Source organism: Acinonyx jubatus, chromosome B1 (assembly GCF_027475565.1).
Source record: "Acinonyx jubatus isolate Ajub_Pintada_27869175 chromosome B1, VMU_Ajub_asm_v1.0, whole genome shotgun sequence".
NCBI lineage: Eukaryota > Metazoa > Chordata > Mammalia > Carnivora > Felidae > Acinonyx > Acinonyx jubatus.
Window position 1 is genome coordinate 63,177,189 of NC_069382.1, and position 21,870 is coordinate 63,199,058.

A 21,870-nucleotide genomic window follows, 5' to 3' on the forward strand; every position below is an offset into this window, starting at 1 on the left:
GAGGAGGGGCATAGAGAGGGAGAGAGAGATTCCCAAGCAGGCTCCTGTGCTGTCAGTACAGAGCCCCATACAGGGCTCAGTCCCAGAAACCGTGAGATAGAAACCAAGAGTCGGTCGGACTCTTAACCAGCTAAGCCACCCAGGTGCCCCCATATATTTTTGTAACTTTGTATCTACTGACCACACATGTTTAGACAATACCTGTATTATTGATATTCTCACATAGCAGTTTCCATAAACGCCTTCCAGCGCATCAGTACAATAACTTGGGTCTTCCAGATTGCTCCTTCTGAGCATCTTTTAGTACCTAGTGGTCCTTGAGACCCCTTGAGTCACACCTAAGATCCACAGGTCTTTTCAGAAAGTATTATATGTTTTTCACCCCATGGTTTCTATCTCTGAAAAACCTTGTTTATTGAGGCTAAAACCTCAAGGATCACAAATTCTGTTGGACCGAGCAGGTAATATAAATGAGTAAAGTAAGCAGGGTGTAAACCAGAGAGTGTTGGGGACTAAGGAGAACTGAGTTTATTACATTTCAAGGAATTCAAAAATTAATATTTGTGAACCCACGATGGGCCTAAGAACCATATGGAACTTGGTTTTACAAACCAGTTAAGGACCCCTGGTTTACTTGAGGGTTAATTGAATGCTAACTATTATGGATGTTCCTGTGTATAATTCTAACAAATACCCTATATAAGACATAGTAGATCATCCCAATTTTACCAGTGAGGTAACTGGAGCTTGAGGAGGTGGGTTACTTGCCCAACATCAGAGTCAACATCAGAGAGTTGAGACTTCCTGCCTGGGACTCTAGTCCAGGTTGGCCTGACCCCAGAGTCTGTGTTCTCATTCACGTCATTCCAAAGCATCTCTGAGCATGTGGCTTCTTGCCTGTTTGGCCTGACTGTCACTTTATGCTCCTCACCACCTGCCCCCCATGCGGCCCCTAATTCTCCCTGTTTCCCGCCCCCCCCCCCCCCCCCGGCCTGGCTCTTTCCAACATCTTCTGTGTTCTCTTAGCCTCTGATTCTACTAGTGTCTTTGCATTTTGACCATTTCTTATCAGGTAATTGACACCTTTCTCTGCATCAGCATGATTCTTAGTAACTTATTACTCACATCATAAGCTAATGTGATAAGCACATTTATACAATTTTTTTCTTACTATTGCATAAATAAGTGCACCTTTTCCTAGAGCTTTAAAATGGTATTTCAGTGATGCTTAGATTTTTGTTATAAGTTAGATTTGCCCTGATGTAACATCTCTACGTTTCTACTCAACTGGGCTGTTTCTGAGTACTACTGTAAATACTGTAAAGTAATATGAACTCTTCTCTAAAGTACTATAGATCAGTTGGCTCAAAAAAATTTGTTTTTGAAAATTAAATATTAAGAGTAATTGTGTATAAAATTCAAGTTAATTACTTTTGGAGGAGAATGAGCTATTTCTTTCACTTATCCATTCTCAGGTAACTTCTTGGGTTGTGCAATCACTAAGAAAGAATGGCAGCCCTGGGGCGGGTTTCTGGATGTTTCCTATCAGGCTGGCTTTCATGTTCTCCATTCCTCAAGAAAGACAGCATTATAATCCACACACCCACATTAATGCTTTTTTATTTGGGATGTTTGAGTCTCTTCAACCTTTTATAAAATCTGTCACCCAAAATAGTATTTCTTTGGGAAGTCTTAACATAACACTTTGAATTGAATTTCCAAACAAAAAAGAATAACAACGTACGGGCGCATATATTGCAACCTGTGATATATTTTTTCCAATCCTAACAGAAAAGAAGCTCTCATCGTGCAGCCTTTTATATGATTCTACCTAGTTTATGCAGAGTAAATTACCCACTTGCCCTTCTTTGTACAAATAGTTAACAAAAACAGACTGTATTTCCCTGCTATGAGACTCAGTATTCAGAAAAAAAATCTATTTGAACTTGGAAAATAGATGGAGATGGGTGGCTTTGGCTGCCTTAATTGTGTGTGAACAAACCCCAGCTCATCCTTCCTTCATCCTTTGGTGATCAGCTATCAACAAGAAGCATCACTCTAGAAGATAAAGACAATTGAAGTTTAATTGGATACAGTGCTGCAAGTTCCCAGCTAGGGTAGCCACTAACTTTATTGAATTCTTTTTAAGTACATGGAACTGCTCTGCACTTATGTGCGTTAACTCACTTCAACTTGACCCTGTAAAGTAGGTACTATTCTTATCACGATTGATAGGTAAGGAAATGGAAAGACAGAAAATTGAAATAACTCACCACGATCACACAGCATTTAGTGGTAGAGTCAGGATTTGAACCCAGAGCCCTCATTTTTAACAAGTACACCTTGAATCGAAGACACAGAGTACATTGTGAAATTGCACAGCTCATTCCTCAGTGTTGGATTCAGCCAGGCCTGGGTATGCATATTGGGAACTAGCTCCCCAGGGGATTCTGTTACACAGCCAAGTCTGAAAACTACTTCTAATTATAAAAGATTCCCAGAACTGAACAATTTTTATTCTTACTTCCCTCCATGTTCAGGTAGTGCCCATTAGTAACTCTAAACGCCGAAGGAGACCAACCGAGCAGTAGCAGGATGTAGCCGTTGATTCCAGGTTCCCAAGTGTTCCTCCTCTTTGTGGGAAAATGTATAAACTATGTCTCAGTAAGACTGGCCAATTACTTGCAGCATTATTTTTACGTAAGCTGGGTATCTATGACTGTTTTCCCCAACTTTAAATCACCACATGCTCAAATGACCCCCAGATGGTAGCTGTTCATGCTGTATATTTCGAGTGGAGATTTTGAAGGTTCATCTGGACACACGGCCCATACCTCACTATTTGCGCTCGCAATTTTTTTGGATATAGATCCTAACCCTTCTTGCAGTGCAAGACCATCTCCTTCTGTCCTGTTGTCAAGAGAAACAAAGGAGCTGCATTCAGTCAAAAGTATAGAATGCCCCTTCACATTGGACCTTGCATGAAAGATGTTAAATAATTAGTATCAGTGGACCAAAAGTGGAAGAGAGAACTGGGTGACGAGTGGGGAGGCTGATTTCAGATTATAGCAGTCGCACAGAGAATTTCTAGATATAACATTTGAGATCTGGGCTCCCACTAAGAAAGCCAGTAGATCTATGTACACAGTTTGAATCATGTACCAGCTTGAATCGCACACTTTCTGACTTGTGTCAGATAATAAGCACCTTAACTAATCAGTGAGCTTAACTACCCACCCTCCACATCTCAACCTGGCTTTCTTGTTTCCTACCTTTCATCAGGTTTGTGGTAAGTATCACCAAAAGCCTAAAGAAGTGGTTCATTCGGTTAAGAGTCTGGCTCTTGATTTTGGCTCAGGTCATGATGTCATGGTTTGTGGGATTGAGCCCCATGTTGGGCTCTACAATGACAGTGTAGAGCCTGCTTGGGATTCTCTTTCCCTCTCCCTGTCTCTCTCTTTCTCTTTGACTCTTTCTCTCTCAAAAATAAATAAGTAAATATTTAAAAAATAAATGAATAAAAGCCTGAAGAGGTCACAGTTTTCCTCCAGGGTTCTCCAATCCATTTTTAAGAAAGAAATTATTTACCAAGGCATGTCTGTGAATTTGGGAATTAATTAATTTCTCAAGAGTTAGGCCTTATAGATGTAAAGAGTCTTTTGTTTGGTTCTCTCCCACAGTATTTGAATTATAACTAATGAAATTAGTTTTAATATGTTTTCGTTTTATTAGTTTTAATATGTTTTTGTGTACCTAAACACTAATTTGAAAATTAAAATAAAAAGCAAAATGGTTTGTTTAGTGATTAATGAGCTAATGACAAATGATTTTATTTTATTTCAAACAGATTCACTGATGTTGTGATTTTTTTCATTCAACCTGAAATACTTATATCACAGCCAAGTAACCAACCTGGTTTGTTGATTTTCCTTCCCTGAACTACTGATCAGTTTATGACAGGGAGTGACAAGTGCTACTTCTAGTATAGGCATCATTGAGGTCACCATACAACTCTGCCAAGTGTCATTAGACAGGTGGTGCTCAAAGTCTACCTTGCATCAGAATCACCTGAGAGCTAGTTAAAACATGGTTGTAGGGCCCCACCTCCAGAGCTTCTGATTCAGTGAGTCTGGTGTTAGGCACAAAATATTGCATTTCTAAAACTCAATTCAGGCATATTAAAATTTGTAAGGGTTTATGTGAGCAAAACTCAGTTTGAATCCGGCAGTACAAAACCAGAAGTGTTAGGAGCTCTTTACCCACAGGATCCAGTGGAGAGACTATACAGAGAAAGGGCGGGAGGGGAAAGGGTGGGAGGGAAGAACGGAAATAATTTGATTGGCTGTAGCTCAAAGCCTAGTTGACTGTGATTGGTTTATCCTTAGGTTTCCATTTCCGAACCTTCAGGCATTTATAGGCTTAGATTTTGGTTTGCTTAGGTAGGCTGTGTTGGCATTAAAGCCATCTCAGCCCCACGGCCTCCATGTTTAGTTGAACACTAAACAAGAACCAAGTTGATGCTGCTTCTGGGGAACACTCTTTAAGAACCACTGCCCCGGGGGCGCCTGGGTGGCTGGGTTGATTAAGCATGCCACTCTTGATTTAGGCTCAGGTCATGATCTCACGGTTGGGTTAGAGCCCTGCATCAGGCTCTGCTCTGAGTTGACAGTGAAGAGCTTGCTTGGGATTCTCTCCCTCTCTCTGCCTCTTCTCCACTTGCACTCTCTCTTTTCTCAAAATAAACAATAAACACTAAAAAAAAAAAGAAAAGAAAAAAAGAAAAGAACCACTGCCCCAGGAAACAGATTCATAAATACAGAGAAGAGGGAAGAGGGTCGCCAGGGAGAAGGTAGGGGATGGGCAAATAGGTGAAGGGGAGTGGAATGTACAGGCTTTTAGTTATGGAATGACTAAGTCACAGGAATAAAAAGTACAGCATAGGGCATATAGTCAATGGCGTCATAATTGTGTTGTATGGTGACAGATGGTAGCTACACTTGTGGTGAGCGTAGGGTACCATATGGACTTGTTAATCACTATGTTGCACACTTGGAACTAATCTAACATTGTGGGTCAACTATTCTTCAATTTAAAAAAAAAGAAAGAACCACAGCCCCATACCAGTAGACCCTCTAGAAACTTCACCAATATTATAAGCCTCAGAACGCTTACTTACTATCCTACTATCCTCTGGCACAATATATCTTACTAAAGCATATAGATAATGTAATAAACTTTAGACGCCCCGGATATTATTTTTACTCACATGAAGTAAAACTCTACTATGTAAGTCGGTTCGGAAAATTTTAAGTGCTCTGACAGGGAGTGACAGTTAAGTGTGGTTTTGCATTTATGCGGGGTTGTTGAAATATCCAGGAAGAGCTTGCTCAGCTGGCTGGCTGGGAGCTCCTGGATCTGGCTCTACCAGTGGGCTGGAAGGCACTGTTCTCGGTACTAGTACAGTTTGGGCCTGGCGCCACCTGGTGGTAGTTATTTGCTCCATCATTCTGTAGCTTTGCTGATAATCCAGTTTCAATGGCTGTTAAGAAAATTAGAAAATGTAGTGGAAACTATGTCAAGGAAGAAAAAGAAATGGACTTAGTAAAGCATTCCTTAGCCCGTGTATTTTGATAGTGTGCAAATAAGCGTCCTTTATTCTTCTCTGATACAAAGATTTACAAAAGCATTCTTATTGGATGGTACTTTTTAATTTATATGTTAGGACAGAATAAGAATACAAGTGACTTAAACTAGAAAACCTTCACAGTTTGATTCAGCCAGCACAAATGGAACATTTCACAGAAACAATGTGAGTATAAATGCATCAATTTATACTCCAATTCAGAAGTCCTCAGAAAAAAATCTAGTTGTATAATTCTAAGTGAATAACAGAGTTCTGCTCAATTCTTTCCATTGTTGAGGGGTTTCCATAAGGGACCAAAGGCCAAGAGCAATAAAGCAGGTACCAAAGACCTAGAGATCCAAAGACAGCAAGGTCCAAGACCACCCACGTAGGAGGTGCTAAGATTTTGCCACACTGGTTTTGCCAACATTAGCTAATCCCTCATTTTGGAAGTGTAAAAGAGGACTGAGCGACTGACCGGGGGAGTGGACAGGGGGGTTGGCGGTGCAAAGAGTCATAGACAGCTGGACGGTGTGCTGTAGTGTATCACTGACCCTTGTCCCTCAAGGAAGGGAAAGGGAGGTGCTGACTTATTTCCACCAGCTTCCTTGAGTCTCCTTGGAGAGACATGTGTCATCTTAAAACTGAGGGATTTGTAGATGGATATGTGACTCAGGCCTGAATAATCTAGAGAGGAATGGCAGTGACCCTGCTGTCCCTGCTGGTAGTAAGACAAAGGTGAGGTTGTTCCCCTGGCAGAGAGCTGTGTGTCATCAATGACGGGCCAGACGTTAGTATTTTCTGTGTGCCTTTGGGCAAGGCCAACGCAGAGACGTCTCAGAAGTGGTGCATGAGAATTTGCATCCCAAACAAACACCCAGGTGATGCTGACACCACACTGCTGCTGAGCAGGGGCCACACTGACGGAGGGGGGGGGGCAGCTCTCCTCTCTGATATCCCCCTTCAGAGAGGTCCCAGTGGTAAACATCAGACTGGGGTCTGATGGGCATCAGCACACATTATTTTGTACAAGTGGATGGGGGGGGGGGTGAAAATGCTGTGTGCATTCCTACAGATTATCGCTTTCCTGTAACAGAATATTTTGTGAACTGATATTCAATTTCAGCATCCCAAATATTAAGTTAGAGCCCTTTCATGATAGCTTTGGTTTTGTTTTTTTTTTAATGTTTATTTTTGAGAGAGACAGATCATGTGCAGGGAGGGGCGGGGGGTGGACAGAGTATCCGAAGGGGGCTCTGCACTGACAGCAGGGAGTCCCATGCGGAGTTTGAACTCACAAACCGTGAGATCATGACCTGGGCCAAAGTTGGCCACTCAACCCACTGAGCCACCCAGGTGCCCCTCATGACAGCTTTGTTAAAAGATTTCTATTCTTGCCTTTCAATCCATTCCTCATTGTAAAGCCTTACAAAATGTATTCAAACTTTATATATAAACCTGAAAACACAAGAATACGGGTGAACATTTTACAAAATACACTGATTTCTGTTAATGCTCAGTGCTGAATATTGTGTGCAATAATGTAATTATTAGAAAGAGGGCACTGTGGTATTGCATTCACCAATTGCATTTACCAATTTACCACTGTGGTATTGCATTGTGATGTCTCATGAATTCCAGAATAGTCCCTGTAAGAATTTATAAAGGAAAGCAGGGAAGTTTGATGGTCCCTTTACACTTCACTTCTCCTTAAAATGCTACTGAGATTAGGAAGTGACAACTTCAGACCTTCTATTGTCTGGAACCAGAAGGAATCTTTACAAATGAGTTGGCCCATCCTTGTCAGCCCCACTCATATTTTTTTTTTATTTGAGGCTCATTAAATTTGAAGAATGTGTTCTCAGCCACCTCATCAAAATGCTCCTTAGACTTAAGAAGACACAATTCTTAAGGTTCTTTTTTAAGCCAGTTTTACAAGTGACGGTTGATTTGGTAGGGATATTTTGTTACTGAACATGTTTTCATCCGCTTGGAACATTTAGGAAATGTGAACGTGTAAAGCTGCCTTTCGGCACCATCCGGCAGTTTTTATTTGGTCATACTGGATATAAAGATAATTCACAACGGTCCTTAAATCACGAAATGCTATTGCCAAATGATAATATTCTGTTTTACAATGAGACAGGTTATGCAGATTAACGTGACAGTAAATCAATGACAAAACAGATTTTTAAACATCAGTCTTTCACAGAGATGGTATGAAGTTTAGATAAAAGCCAAGATACACATATGAAAACCTTCTCAGTTCAGTGTTGATTAATTACACATAGAGCCTAGACTGAAGCATCTGGTTCTCCCATAGCTGCATTACCAAGATTTCTCCATTATTTGTTTGATATAATATATAAAATACAGTTTAATCAAAAAAGAAAGTACAAGATGAAGTGTGAATTTTTCATTGGTTCTAACAGACCCTTTATAAGGAAAACTGCGTGATGACTAGCCAGTAGGAGAGGAATGGATGGTGTTTGGAAATATAACATTTATTTCTCTAAAGTGTTTACAAAGCTTTCTGGCGCATCATGACCAGATGCTGAGTATTGTGCTTTCTTACAAATGAAATTATAGGATCTTAATTGTCAGAATGGAAGGCACGTTAGGAAGTATCACTTTAACTCTTCTATCAGGTGTTGCATTTGACAGCAAGTAGCAGAGTTCTGAGAAACAGTGGCTTAATCAGACAGGGCTTTATTTTCCCTGCATATAAAGTGGGCATCCAGAGAGGAGCTGTTGCTCATCAGGCTGAGGTCTCTCCAATTCTCAAGACTTTCCCTGGAGCTTGCAAGGAGCTGTTGGGACTCCTACCATTAATTATGAATTCCAGGTAGCAAAGAAGAAAAACTGAAGGAAAGGAAGAAGGGGAAGTTCCTGTGCCGGGAAGACAAGAACTCAATATCCCAGTAGACAGTCATCTCATGTCATTGATGGAAACCAGTCATTGTCCACCTCTGTCAGGGAAGGTTGGAAGGCAGCTTTTAGCTGGGCACAATGCCAACGCTCACAGAATTAGTCTGTTAATAAAGGAAGAAAAGAAGGTTCCTCTCCCCATACCTCTCTGTTACAGTCTCTGCCACAATCTATATCCTACAGAGATGAGGCGATTGGCTTAGAGAGGTTAAGCAACTTTACCTCTGTCTCCAAGCTGGTGGCAGAGTCAGAACTTACGGAGCATGAGCATATGCCCTCTTGTTTTCAGCTGAGGACGTGGGGACGGGTGGGAAAGGAATGGGGGTCTTCTGAAGTTCTAAAGAGTTTGCTTTAGCAAGAGCATAATAAGAATGGGGGAAAGAAATCACGGATTCTTCAAAGTTTGGCACATCGATGTGACAAAAATCACAGCGATTTGATTTCCCTTTAGAAATGGTGCAGCGAAAAATAAAGGCACAATTCCTAACACAGAAATGAAGTCATACTGTAACCGTCAAGGCATTAAAATTTTGAGTCTGTTTCTGCAAAGTAAATAATGGACATGTTTCCTCATACAAACCTGAACTTACTACAGTAAAAATTGTGGTCCTCTTCCTCCCCCAAGAGGGATCAGCCCTCAACTTCCTGAGGAGTGTGCCTAAGGGCCAGTGATTTTGACGGTAGTGGTAGCAGAAAATCAAGATTGTGCTTGAAGGGCCTTCCTCGGATTCTCTCCCATTGCCCAGATGATAAAATGTGTTCTCTCGGAAAAGGGCTGTGAACAGATGTTGACTTTCACAGATACCATTCAGCCGTTCAAGTACCTGTTAATGTACATACGTTCAAGAATGCAACACTATATCTGGTTATGTGTTAATCTGAGAAGAGATTACTTATTACTACTTATAATCTAGTACCACAAAGGAGGGAGATATGCAGAAACCTGAAGGAAATGTTTTCCAAAAATTGTACAGCCGTAAAACTATCCCATCCGTGTTATAGACAAGAAAACTTCAGGCCAGCAAAACAGAAATTACTTGATTTAATTTGTTTACGAAAATATTTGTTTTCATTTTAATATATATTTAAGTTATATATAACTCCAGGGGTTATGATCTCGTATCTTTCCCAACACAAAGACGTATTTGAATGTTGTCGTGTCATCTGAAATTGCAGGTATCTTATGTTTCTCCTCCATTCATGGTCAATGTCTGGCATATAAATGGGGGGCCAAGTTTCCTAGTCAGAAATTCAGTATTGTAAGTGATTCATTTACAATTGCAGTGGGAGAAACTACAGATGACCACCAGCGAAAGGAGGAAAATATTCTGCTCTGTCACATTCCACGTAATCGCGATCACCTGTGTGGTTTGGTCTTTGTATGTATTAATAGATCGGACAGCGGAAGAAATCAAGCAAGGCAATGATAATGGTAAGAGCATGTCTCTTTTCTTTTTTCCTCCTATTGGTTTCTCTGATGACATCAGAGGTGGGTAGGGAAGCTATTTCCCCTGTTAGGTCTTCATGTGTGGTAAGCTAGCAAAAACCAGTACTGGCAATTAAGTCATCTCCAGTTATGTTATAAATACTCTGATTGAATGCCTAGGGTCCCACGCTGAGGTACGAAATTTATCAAGTCCATATAAACATCGGTAGAGAGAAATATATAGATGTCATGCATCACTTCAGGCTTTTCAGGAACTGATTAAGAATCATGTTCTGCCTAGGGAGCCTGGGTGGCTCAGTTGTTAAGTGTCTGACTTCAGCTCAGGTCATGAACTCATTCATGGCTTGTGAGTTCAAGCCCCACATCAGACTCTGCTGACAGCTCAGATCCTGGAGCCTGCTTCAGATTCTGTGTCTCCCTCTCTCTCTGCCCCACCCCTGCTTGCACTCTCTCTCTCAAAAATGAATAAACATTAAAAAAAAAATTTTTTTTAAATCATGTTCTGCCTGATGTGAAAAAGCAAACAGTTGTGAAAGTGGAAGTTTTTTTATTTAATTTAATTCACTATAGTCATTGCTTCTTTTAAACCATGAATAAGACGATACTCTACTAGAGAAATGTGTTATACCTTATTAATTAGTACCATATAATTTGATAGGAGTAGATTAACACTATGGTTTGAAATTTTAGCCATACTGAGTTTAATTGTGAAGGATGGTGTCAAGCCTGCAAAGAAAGCTGTTTAAAAAATCATTAAGGCAGATTCTAGGATCTGAAAAAGATAGGTCATTTAAAGCAGAATAAAAAATAGAATGCTTATTTTCACTTCTGAATGTACTCAGCTCCATTTCTCATCAGGCTCTACCAGCTTCCGCATATGGCATAAATCATAGCTGGTAAAACAATGAGAAATATTCCCAGAACCACCCCCACCATCAACCCTTGAAACAAACAAACAAACAAACAAACAAACAAACACACACACACACACACACAATATTAAGCCACTGGTGAATTTAAAAAGAGAAATTGTTCAGATGATAACACTGTAAGTTTGTAGTATTCTCAAAAATGCCTATTGCTTCCCTCAAAGAAAGAAACTGAAAGAAATAAAAAGGTGACAGGAAGTTAGGGAGAGGAAGTGAGGGAAAGAAAGAAGAAGGAAAAGAATATTAAAAGCAAAAGTTCTGTTATTTCTGCCTTTCTTTGGGTTCCTAAGAGCAGGAGCAATGTGCCATTCTCACGCTTGCCCGCTCGGTGGCAGCAGGGAGCACCAGCGCGAGCTCTGGGCGCTGGAGAAGCGTCTGGGGAGGAAGGGACTGTGAGGACCGCCTGCTGCGCGGCGATGTGGTGGCTAGGAAAACGGGTCGGGGCAGGTTGTGTTTGTGTTTCAGTTCCATATGACAGTGATGTTTACAGTGTATACCAGACTAGACTGTTTACAACTACATTATGCATTACTCCTGAGATACTGGATTTTTAAAAAATGTCTGTTACATCCCTGGAATAAGTTTCCTGAGGATAGGACTTTTTCTTTTTTTTTTTTTAACCCACGCCCCCTATACTTACAGGGACGGGCCCAAGCTGAGTAACAGAAAGTGTGCCATACACAGCTGTGATGTATGTATAGAACAACAGCGAGGCACTCCACCACCACCCTCACCTTAGCACACCCAGCTATAAGATCTTCAGACTCAAGTGTTTTCCTAGCGATCAAGGGCAGCCCTGACAGCTAGGGATCAGTAGTTGTAGATGTCTGATTTAGAGTTCAGTGTTTGAGAATCATAGATCGGCCCCAGTGTAGCCCTGCCTTCTCCCAGCGGTCACCATGATACCAGCAGGGCTCCTCCTGTTCTCCTCTGGCCACATGAGAGGGAAGGAAGATTATGAGCACCTGTCCTGGACAAAATGAGAAGAAGCAATCTTGTGTCACCCATATACAGACAGTCTAGAACCTCTCCCTTACATTCATTTACTCAATCCCACTTCTGAGACAAGTGAGTGAACAGTGATCATTTCTCCTACAATGAACAGGACTATCTCAACTTCAGCCAACCAAAGTCTCCAGAACCCAAGAAACCCTTGGCCCCAAGCTTCCTTCCATTTATCTCACTCTGCCTGCTCATTCTCCAGTGCTCCTGGATACCCTTATGTCTTCAGTTGTCATTGCTATGCTGAGAACCAAGCTCCAAATTTATCTCCAGCTCGTACTGCACTCCAGATCAGGCATCGACCTCCTGAACGTCTCCATTTAAAGGTCTTCCAAGCACCCCAAACTCAATGTGTCCAAACTTTTAATCTACTACCACTGTCCACCCTAACACCTGTGGGAAAGGCATTACTACAAACACCTGTTGCCAAATCCATTTGGACTGTCATTTCTCCTCTCCTTCTCCCCAACTTCTGCCTTCAGTCAATCACCAAATCCTATTATTCTGCCTCATTGGTCTCTGGAATCTGTCCCTGTCTCTCTTTCCTGACTGCCCTCATCCTTGTGCAAACTATCCTTTTACTTGAACACTGCAACAGCATCTTTACTAGCCCTTCTCCAGTTCTGCCCACCTTTAACCCATGCCCAATAAGGTATTCTTTGCAAATTTACAAAACACACATCTGATCACATCCTATCCCTACTTAGCCATTACTCTTAAAATGTATCCCAAACTCTTTAATGTAACTAAATTGCCCCCTTCCCTGCCCCCACCATGACCTGGTTGTAGCCAATTTTTCTGAACATTTCGTTCAGCCCCACAAATGGGGCTCTAGACCTTTGCTCAGCTTTTCCCTCTACATGAAACCTTCCTCCAGCTTCTGTCCACCACACATTCACTGTTCTGTGTTCTCACACCGCTCAACTCCCACTCAGCCTTTGCAGGTTGCCTTAAATATCACTTCTCTGGGACACCTGGTTCAGCAACCTGAGCTAGAACAATTGTTACTACCATAGTGATTCTCAAAATGGTTCCTGGGACTGATAGCATTAACAGCACCTGGGCAGTTGTTAGAAATGCAAATTCTTGGCCTCTCTGCACCCCAGACCTATGGACCAGAAATTCTGAGGACAGAGCCCAGTAGGGCTGTGCTTAAGAAGCCAACAGGTGATTCTGATGCCAAGCATTGAGAAACGTGCTTACCTAGCATCCTGCACTTAACCCACTTACTCCATTTTGATTGCATATTTGAATTACCTGTGGAGTTTCCATACCCTACAAAGCCTGAGTTTTATCCCCAGAGGTTTAGATTTAATTATCCCCTATGTCATGGTATTTGCAGACATGATGAGAAGCTCTGCTGTACCAGGAAACTTACCACATACTATTGTAATTGCTCATTTAATTGTAAGTCTCCTGGCACCAACAGACTGAGCTCAGGGAAGGACAGATCGCTCTCCAGCATATATCCCTGGGGCTGAGCACTGTGTCAGGGACATGGAAAGTTGCCCAGTCAACGTTGTAGAAGGAATGATGAAGTGTGAGTGCCTCATACCCCATGCTCACACTTTCCTACCTTTCATGTTTCTTGTAGAACTTTTCTTCAAAATGCCTGCCCCCCACCTCAGTTCTGGGTGGATGCAGGATTTCAGGCCAGAGTCTCCCAAATGAATTATCACTCAGGTCCCTCAGATTTCAAAAAGAAAATACTGAATGATAATCAAAGGCCATATATATATATATATGTATACATGGTCCATGGTCAGGTCAGCTTTCTACTGTATACTTTTAAAAATTATTTTCAGTTTCTTAAGAGCAAGTGGAAATGAGATGACTTTTATCTTTGGTGTTCAGAGCTTCTGAATTAGGTAGCAAGATATTCATCAGGAAACCATATCCATGACTTCCTACAGACCCACTTGCCAGTGGGACAGTTCCTACCTAACTTGGATAATTTCAGATGGAAACTATAGTGACTTTTGCAAAGGGTACCATCTGTACTTATGTTCAGATTGTATTTAAAGCCTGACTTCCCAAAGTACACATTTGTAGGTAGTGTGGGCATCTGTATGAGTTATTATTATTTTAATCTCCCTTTGGCATTGGGACTGTGAGTGCGGAGCCTGAATTTACTTTTAACGTCTGAAAAAACTGCAAAATTTAAAAGTCAAAATATTTTAAATCCATTTCGAAAACGTTCAAAAATATTGGAAGAGGAACAAATTGTCCTTCTTCAACCCGAACTGAGGTTGAATGTAAAACAGCAAAATTCTTTGAACTGTAATAACAATACTGAAAGGGAAAAAAAAAAATCCTTCATGTGTTTTTAATGGTTGTTCTTTTAGATTAAATAAGCCTGGTGCCCCAGATAGCTCTCTCTCTTCTCTCTCTGTTGCCTTTAATGACAAAAAAAAAAAAAAAAAAAAAACCAACCAAAGACTTGGTACTCGAAACTTTAACACAATCACCCATTACTAACTCTAATTTGGGGGAACAACGTCCTCCTGCCTTATCTTTACATATTCTAGAAAAATGTTTCAGTATACTGTTTGTGTGTTGAAAACAAAACACAAAAATACAGACCAGGAAAACACAACAATTTATACTATTAGAGAGACAGTAGGTGCAGAGTATTTTTTTTAATGAAGTATATAGCTGATATACAATATTAGTTTCAGGTGTACGACATAGAGATTGGACAACTGTATACATTACAAAATGCTCACCGTAGTTGAGGGTGGTCACCATCTGTCACCACACTGAGCTGTTACAATCTGGTTGTGTTCCCTATGCTGTACTTTTCACCCCATGATTTACTTATAACTGGAGGTTTATACCTCCGTTCGCCTATTTCACCTTTCTCCCACCTCCTCCCCTCTGGCAACCACAGTTCTCTGTATCTATGAGTCCAGAGTCTATTTTCTGTTTTCAGTTTGTTTTGCTTGTTGTGTTTTAGATTCCACACAGAAGTGAAATCATATGGCAGGTGCAAATTTTAATCTCGCCCTAGAACTATGTAAATGTGTACACCACAAGGGGCTAGCATAACAAATCGAATTTTTTTTTTTCATGCCTGCCCCACTTGTGAGCCCCTAAGCATCTCCAGGGCAGGGGCCATGCTTCATTATTCAGAGAGGATTTAATATGAGTAGAGGTTCAAAAAATGTTGCCAGCTGTGGCTGATCCCAGCAGACAGGCACGATGGCTGTGCCATACTCGTTAGCTGTTAACATCTGCTTCGAGTGGGTGTTAAAAATCACTTCCCAGCAATCCATATATTTTCCATTTGAGCACTGCTGTTTAAGCATTCCTTTTTAAAGTGAGTGTATGCACTGTTATTGTTAATAACCCAAAGATGATAAACACTGACTTGAGCTACGTGTCAGAAGCCCAGGCTTCTAGTTCTGCCCTTGGTCGCGGACCAGTTACGCTGAATAAAATAGTCACTCTGAAGCTCAGATTCCTCATCTGAAAAACGAAGTTGGACTGAATACCCTTCAAAGGTGCTTTCTGATACATTTTTCAAAGATACTATGAACTTGACCTTGCATCAGATAAATGGAAACATCGTGTTTATACAAATACCACACATATATATTTGTATAATTTATATATATTTATATATTCCTTTTTTTAATGTTTATTTATTTTGAGAGAGAGGAGAGAAGGTAAGCAGGGGAGAGGCAGAGAGAGAGGGAGAGAGAGAGAATCCCAAGCAGGCTCCATGCTGTCAGAGAAGAGCCAAGCCATGGGGCTCCATCTCACGGACCGGGAGATCATGACCTCAGTGGAAATCAAGAGTTGAACGCTTAGACTGAGCCACCCAGGTGCCCCGATATTTATATATTTCTTATATATACTCATACTTTTATATATTTTTGTATTTTTATCTTTACTCACAGTGACTACCACCGTTAAAACAAGTTAAGGAAAATGTTACAAATGTGTGAGCTTTTTTTTTCTTTTTTTAATGATTTAAGCAACAGGAGAGAAGCAACCAGGACAAAAGTAAAGGACAAAACCATCTCCTTAGCCCCATCATTCACACACACCCTTACGCAAACACATTTCATAACTCTGCATAACCTAAGCACCCAGCCAAAAATATCCCAACTTACCAATGAGATGCTTTTTCTAAATATATATTGTCCCTGCAGCTGTTAAATGAGACAGGTTCACTTCTGCTGTTTGGGGATTTTAAAAGCCTTTTTAGACACACTCCAGGTGTCTCCAGTTACATGATCTACACAAGATATGCAGAATACTTTGAGAGTTCCAATTTAAAAGCAGGAAGAGATTTTAGGGATCACTGTTTTAAAGATGAGGAAGTAAGCAATTTGCCTCATCTTCAGCTTTATTATGAACACCCTCCCAGGAGCCTGTGGTTTACCCAATTTGAACAAGAAGCAAGATGTTACAGGTGACCCTGCATGTGTTTCTCCAGTGGAGAGAGCTGGGGACCCTGTTCTATTAAAAGAAACGTATTTTCAGGGAAACAATATAGCTAGAAAATGAGTCTGGAAGAGTCTGAAAGTGGATACATCTCAGCTTACAAACCATTGTCATTGTGGTCTGAAAGTCTGGCATAAATGTTTCCTAACAACACACAGTGAGATTTCTGAGCTTTTCTCCATGAAGGGAATTACCGATTGGGAAGGATGCCCAGAGGCCCAGAGTGAGGAGGTATAGTTCTAATTCCATTGGCCTGGCTGGCAGCTAACTGGACTTTCTCCTCTCCTAGTTGTGGAGGTTTTCATTGCCCTGGAGTCCAGATGGGACATCTAAAGGTTGAAGCCCATTGAAGTTAGGTCTTAGTCATAGGCACCAGAAAGCTTTGCATTTAGTCTACAACTCTATCAGCGAAAGGTGTGTAGCATTTAAATCATCCAGATGGCAAAAATAACTTATATTTACATAGCACTTTCTATGTCAAGAACTACCCATTTAACCCACACTAGCAACCTTGTGAGGTAAAAAATACTACCAGTATCTCCATTTTTAACTGATGTATCAGTTGTCTTTTGCTATATAACAGACTATCCCAAAACTTACTAACTTGAAACCACAAGCATTTATTTCACTCCCAATTCTGCAGATCGGTTGGGCATTCCTCCTGGCCAGGACCTGGCTGGCTGTTCTCTGCAGCATCCACGTATGTGTCTACAAACAGCTGGCACATTGGCTGGCTGCTGTATAATCAAGGCTGGCCTCCTCCAAATGCCTGGCAATGGGCATACAATTGGTTGGATGACAGAAACAACTGAGCTGTGTTTTTCGTCACATAGGACCTGTTGGCCCTGTCTTCTTCCCATGGCAAGTGCAGTGTTTAAACAAGTAGCAAGAGAGTAAACCACACACACAATGGGAACATGTTTGAAGTTTCTGTTGTGCCCTATTTGCTATTGTCCTGTTGGCCCAAAACAGTCATGTGGCCACATCCAGAATCAATGAGGGAGGGGGTGGATACCCAAGGACACGGTTACAGGGAGGCGTGAGCCAAGTGGAAGTATTTTTGAACAAGCTACTAAAGATGAGGAAACTGTGAGACCAAAGAAAATACCAGGTAACAGGCTGTCAATACCTGAAGGAAATGAAATAGCACTCTGAATTAGGACAGATGAAGATATAAAGACTGGAGTGACTGATTCTTGGGAATAAAACTCATGATCCTTAAGAATGGGTGTGGACTTTACACAGGAAAACAGCCTTTGAGAAGCATAATAAGGAACATCCTATTGGGGTCTGGTCTGCAAAGAAATTGAATAAAAGTTTGAATCCTTTGGTATCAGGGTATTTCTTAGCCAGGAAGGAGGGCCTTCTGGGAGTGAAGATGAAGAAAGTGATTATAAAGAAGGTAAGAGATGGTCAGTGGCAGTGGTCCTGTTGATCAATAAATTCTAGTCTCAGGTTCCTGAAGGGGAAATGCCTTTAAATAGTCCCAATCCATGTCTACTTACCCAACCCCAATGGAGAATAGAGTGAGGAATATCTGGAAGACCTTTTTATGTGAGAAAATAATTTATAAATTTTATTCTTTCATTCATTTTTATTTTTATTCAAGTATTTATAGAACTTTACCTAGAGTCCCCAGTTTTCCTCTCTGGCTTGCTAGAAAAATCTTGCACAGACTCAGATTCCCAAGAGTCTATAATGAGCTGAAAGGCCCATTTGCTTTTCTTTGTCTAGAGTGCTTTTATTTGCTCTTTAAATATAAATTTCCCTACAGATTGTGGGCTGTTTTCTGTGGCTCTGGTAGCACCACACATTCATCAAACTCTACTATGCAAAATCTTCAATACCATAACCCAGGACGAATCTACAGACCACCTTAAGCCTTTCACAGAAGACCTACTAGCATGTTGGTTGTTTGGCTGGCCCTCCAGTACCGCATCATACACATGCCCTTACAGAAAGGAGGCCTGGACATTTACCCATGAGATACAGGTGTGCTGTTTCTTAGGGACACATGCACCCCCATGTTTATAGCAGCACTATCAACAATAGCCAAAGTATGGAAAGAGCCCAAATGTCCGTCGATGGATGAATGGATAAAGAGGTGGTATGTATATATGTATACACACACACACACACACACACACACACACACACACACAATGGAGTATTACTCGGCAATCAAAAAGCATGAAATCTTGCCATTTGCAACTACGTGGATGCAACTGGAGGGTATTATGCTAAGTGAAATTAGAGAAAGACAAAAATCATATGACTTCACTCATATGAGGACAAGAGACAAAACAGATGAACATAAGGGAAGGGAAACATAAATAATATAAAAACAGGAAGGGGGACAAAACAGAAGAGACTCATAAATATGGAGAATAAACAGGGTTACTGGAGGGATGGGGGGAGGGGGGATGGGCTAAATGGGTAAGGGGCATTAAGGAATCTACTCCTGAAATCATTGTTTCACTATATGCTAATTTGGATGTAAATTTTAAAAAATAAAGAAGAAAATTAAAAAAAAAAAAAGAGGAGGCCTGGAAGAATTTAATAATCATATGTTGAGATTGCTTGAGAATGTACTGGCCATTCGTGGAGGATTGGCATGACAATATGGACAGTGAATGAGTCAGGTTTACCTATTATAGGGGACAAGAGAAGACTTCCATTTCCTTAAAAAATGGTTCTGGACAGAACATCTGCTCTTCCAAGCTCCTCCAATTCTTACCCAAGAATTTCCAAGCAAGTTTCCTGTTAATGTTTAAAAGGTAACATTAAAAAGGTAGGGATACAGAGAGTTTATTCCTAAGCCTACAGAAATTTCTGAAGAAAGATCCCAAGCACAAAGGCAAAACTACAGATAGATCCTTGGGCTTCAGAGAAATGAACAGATGGTTGAATTGCCTCAAGTTGAATTTCAAATTCCTCTTCCAAACTGGCAGGTAGAAACAACTTTGAGCTCTTGGCATTTCCAAGTTCAGGTTCCAGCTTCAAATATATATTAGTGAGGACCAAGAATTACTTGTTTACACAAAGGATCCACAAGGAACAAGACTTTGTGCCTTCACTTTTCTACCACCCTTATTGTGTACATTCTTTCTTCTTTACAGAAGACACCATAGAACTGAGGAGTCCAACAAGGTTGAGCATGAAGACAAATTACTAAGTCTCGATAAAAGGAGGTAAATACATCTTGCCAATGGAAACATTCTTGGAAATTCACTTAGCCCCATGTTATTATCTCCTCTCACAATGTCCTTTAGGTGAATTTTCCAAGGTAAAATCTTATAACTGCTCAATAATATCTTTATAGAAAACAAAAATCTTGCCCACTTAGTCAAAACCAAAGAGAAAGATCAGGCTGTCTCTGAGAGAAGATGTCACGTGGACTGTGGGTTTGTACCCAAATGACTTCTGGATGTAGGGTAGGGGGATATTGCACACTCTAAACTGTTGATGGATGTACTGGGAGCCCTGACTTCCCAAACATACGAAGGAAATGACTGGAGGAGACAAAATCAATTCAAAGAACATTGTGAAAGAAAGTGGAAGAACCAGACTGTCTCCCAGAATTAGAGAAAATGGCCCAGATTCTCAAGTATATTTATGCGTTCCAGCCATTATTTCAGGAAGGAGAGATAGGACAAGAGTGGATTCTTCAGATTATCCACCAATGAAAGCAGGGCTTCATGGACAAGTGAAGAAAGGTTGTCACCTCTGGTTATATTAAAAACACTGAGGCAAAGCAATCCAAGTTGGAACTTCAAAAGCTTTCATTCATCCTTGAAATATCTACTGAGCAAGGCGCTGTGGAAAATTAAGACCAACCAGACATAAATTCTGTGCTTGTCAAGATTATGGTGTACCAAAGTAAAAATAACTTGTTAGAAAGTTAACACATGCCACAAGTGGAAGAAATAACATGAAACTGGAAAAATGCGGGTTTATTTCCAGCTGGAAATTACTTCTTAGTTGGCTTTTGTGGAACAGTAGACATGCAGAAGTACAGAAGGAAAACCGAGGGAAGAAATATCATGGACAAAGCCTCAGAAATGGAAAACCTCCAGACTCTTAGAACAGCTGGTAGTTTGATTTAGCAGAGGGGAAAGTTGGATGTAACCCATGGGGACTTCCCCCCAAATGGGAGATAAAGCACGTCTTCTCCAGCTTGTCTGTGGTTAAAACATTCCAAACACATAGAAACTATGGATCAATATAGTAGCCAAGAGCAAAAATCTTTCTAAATTTGGAGAACTTCAAGATGTCTGATCTACATACTGAATCCTCCCTGCAATTAAGAAGCTTAAATGATTATCTTCTACACGAATTCTCAACCTCAGCACTACTGACATTTTGGGCTAGATAATTCTTCGTTGGGGGGGGGGGGGTGCTATCCTACACACTATAGGATGTTTATGCAGCATCTGTGGCCTCTATTTACTAAAAGTCAGTAGCACCCCACCCCAACACCAGGCATAACAATAAACAGTATCTGCAGACATTCCCAATGTCCCCTGGGAAACAAAACTTGCCCCTGTTGAGAACCACTGGTCTACCCTCGGTCTGTGTGTCAGATGATTGTTCTCCTTGCATAGGTAGAACTAAGGTAAGAGCAGAACAAGCCCTTGTGTCTGTTTTCTTACAGAAGCATGAAGCATATGTCACTGTTACAAAATATAGGTAGGACTTCTTATAACTCTATCCATTGGTATAAGTAAATAAAAACCCAAAATAGAATCAAACTCTCATAAACTAGGATTTCTAACCAACTCTTCCTGGCCCAACATACTAAAGCCTTTCACATGAATGTAGATGGCTATTATACCCTCCACACATACTGACGTTGGCAAGAGATGGACTCCTGACTGTCGTGTATTTAACATTCATAATATTGTTGTAGCTACAGAAACTCTTGTGAAATAGTTTTAAAAATTGTGAAAGACAATTTGTAGTTATGATGGTGGAAATTAAGAGAAAATATTGATATGTAAGAAAGTGGTTCTCAGCGACAAAAAGACTTATGAAACAAAATGACTAAAACACTAAATTTGATGCATGCCTTTACTCAGGAATTGTTTCTGGTGAGATGTGACAGCTTCTTTCTTTCACATTTTTTAAATTTTAAAGGGAATGAGGGTGATCCTATAAAAGTACCTATTACTTTACCTTTAAAAGATTTTAAGGTGGACCTTTAAGGTTTTAGGTAAGGTAAAATCCTTTAAAAGAATTTTAAACGGACTCTTTCACTTAGTATGTTCACTATAAGGAATAAATGTCAAAGTAAGTATCTGAAGTCTAATGTCACATACTTGATGCTATAAGGAGAAATGAGACCATTATAGTGGTAGGTGAGCTCCTTCCTGTAGACTTTCAACAGTACCTTTAAAAGAGTTGAAAGCAATTAAGCAATTCTGGTTAGAATTTTACTGCCTGTTAACAATATATTTCTTATCCACAAAATTTAGTAGGCAGGCATGGTC

At 40.6% G+C, this 21,870-nt stretch overlaps 2 protein-coding genes across 7 annotated transcripts in view; one reads left to right on the forward strand and one right to left on the reverse strand.

Moving 5' to 3' along the window:
- The window catches only part of MARCHF1 (membrane associated ring-CH-type finger 1), an 853,816-nt gene that overhangs the window by 827,558 nt on the left and 4,388 nt on the right, over positions 1-21,870 (forward strand). For all 5 annotated transcript variants that reach the window (XM_053216753.1, XM_053216752.1, XM_053216751.1 and 2 more), the window contains one exon: positions 9,836-9,983. In XM_053216753.1, coding sequence (XP_053072728.1) covers positions 9,836-9,983 — 148 coding nt within the window. The remainder of the gene's footprint in view (positions 1-9,835; positions 9,984-21,870) is intronic.
- The window catches only part of TMA16 (translation machinery associated 16 homolog), a 74,416-nt gene that overhangs the window by 15,091 nt on the left and 37,455 nt on the right, over positions 1-21,870 (reverse strand). The window lies entirely within an intron of this gene.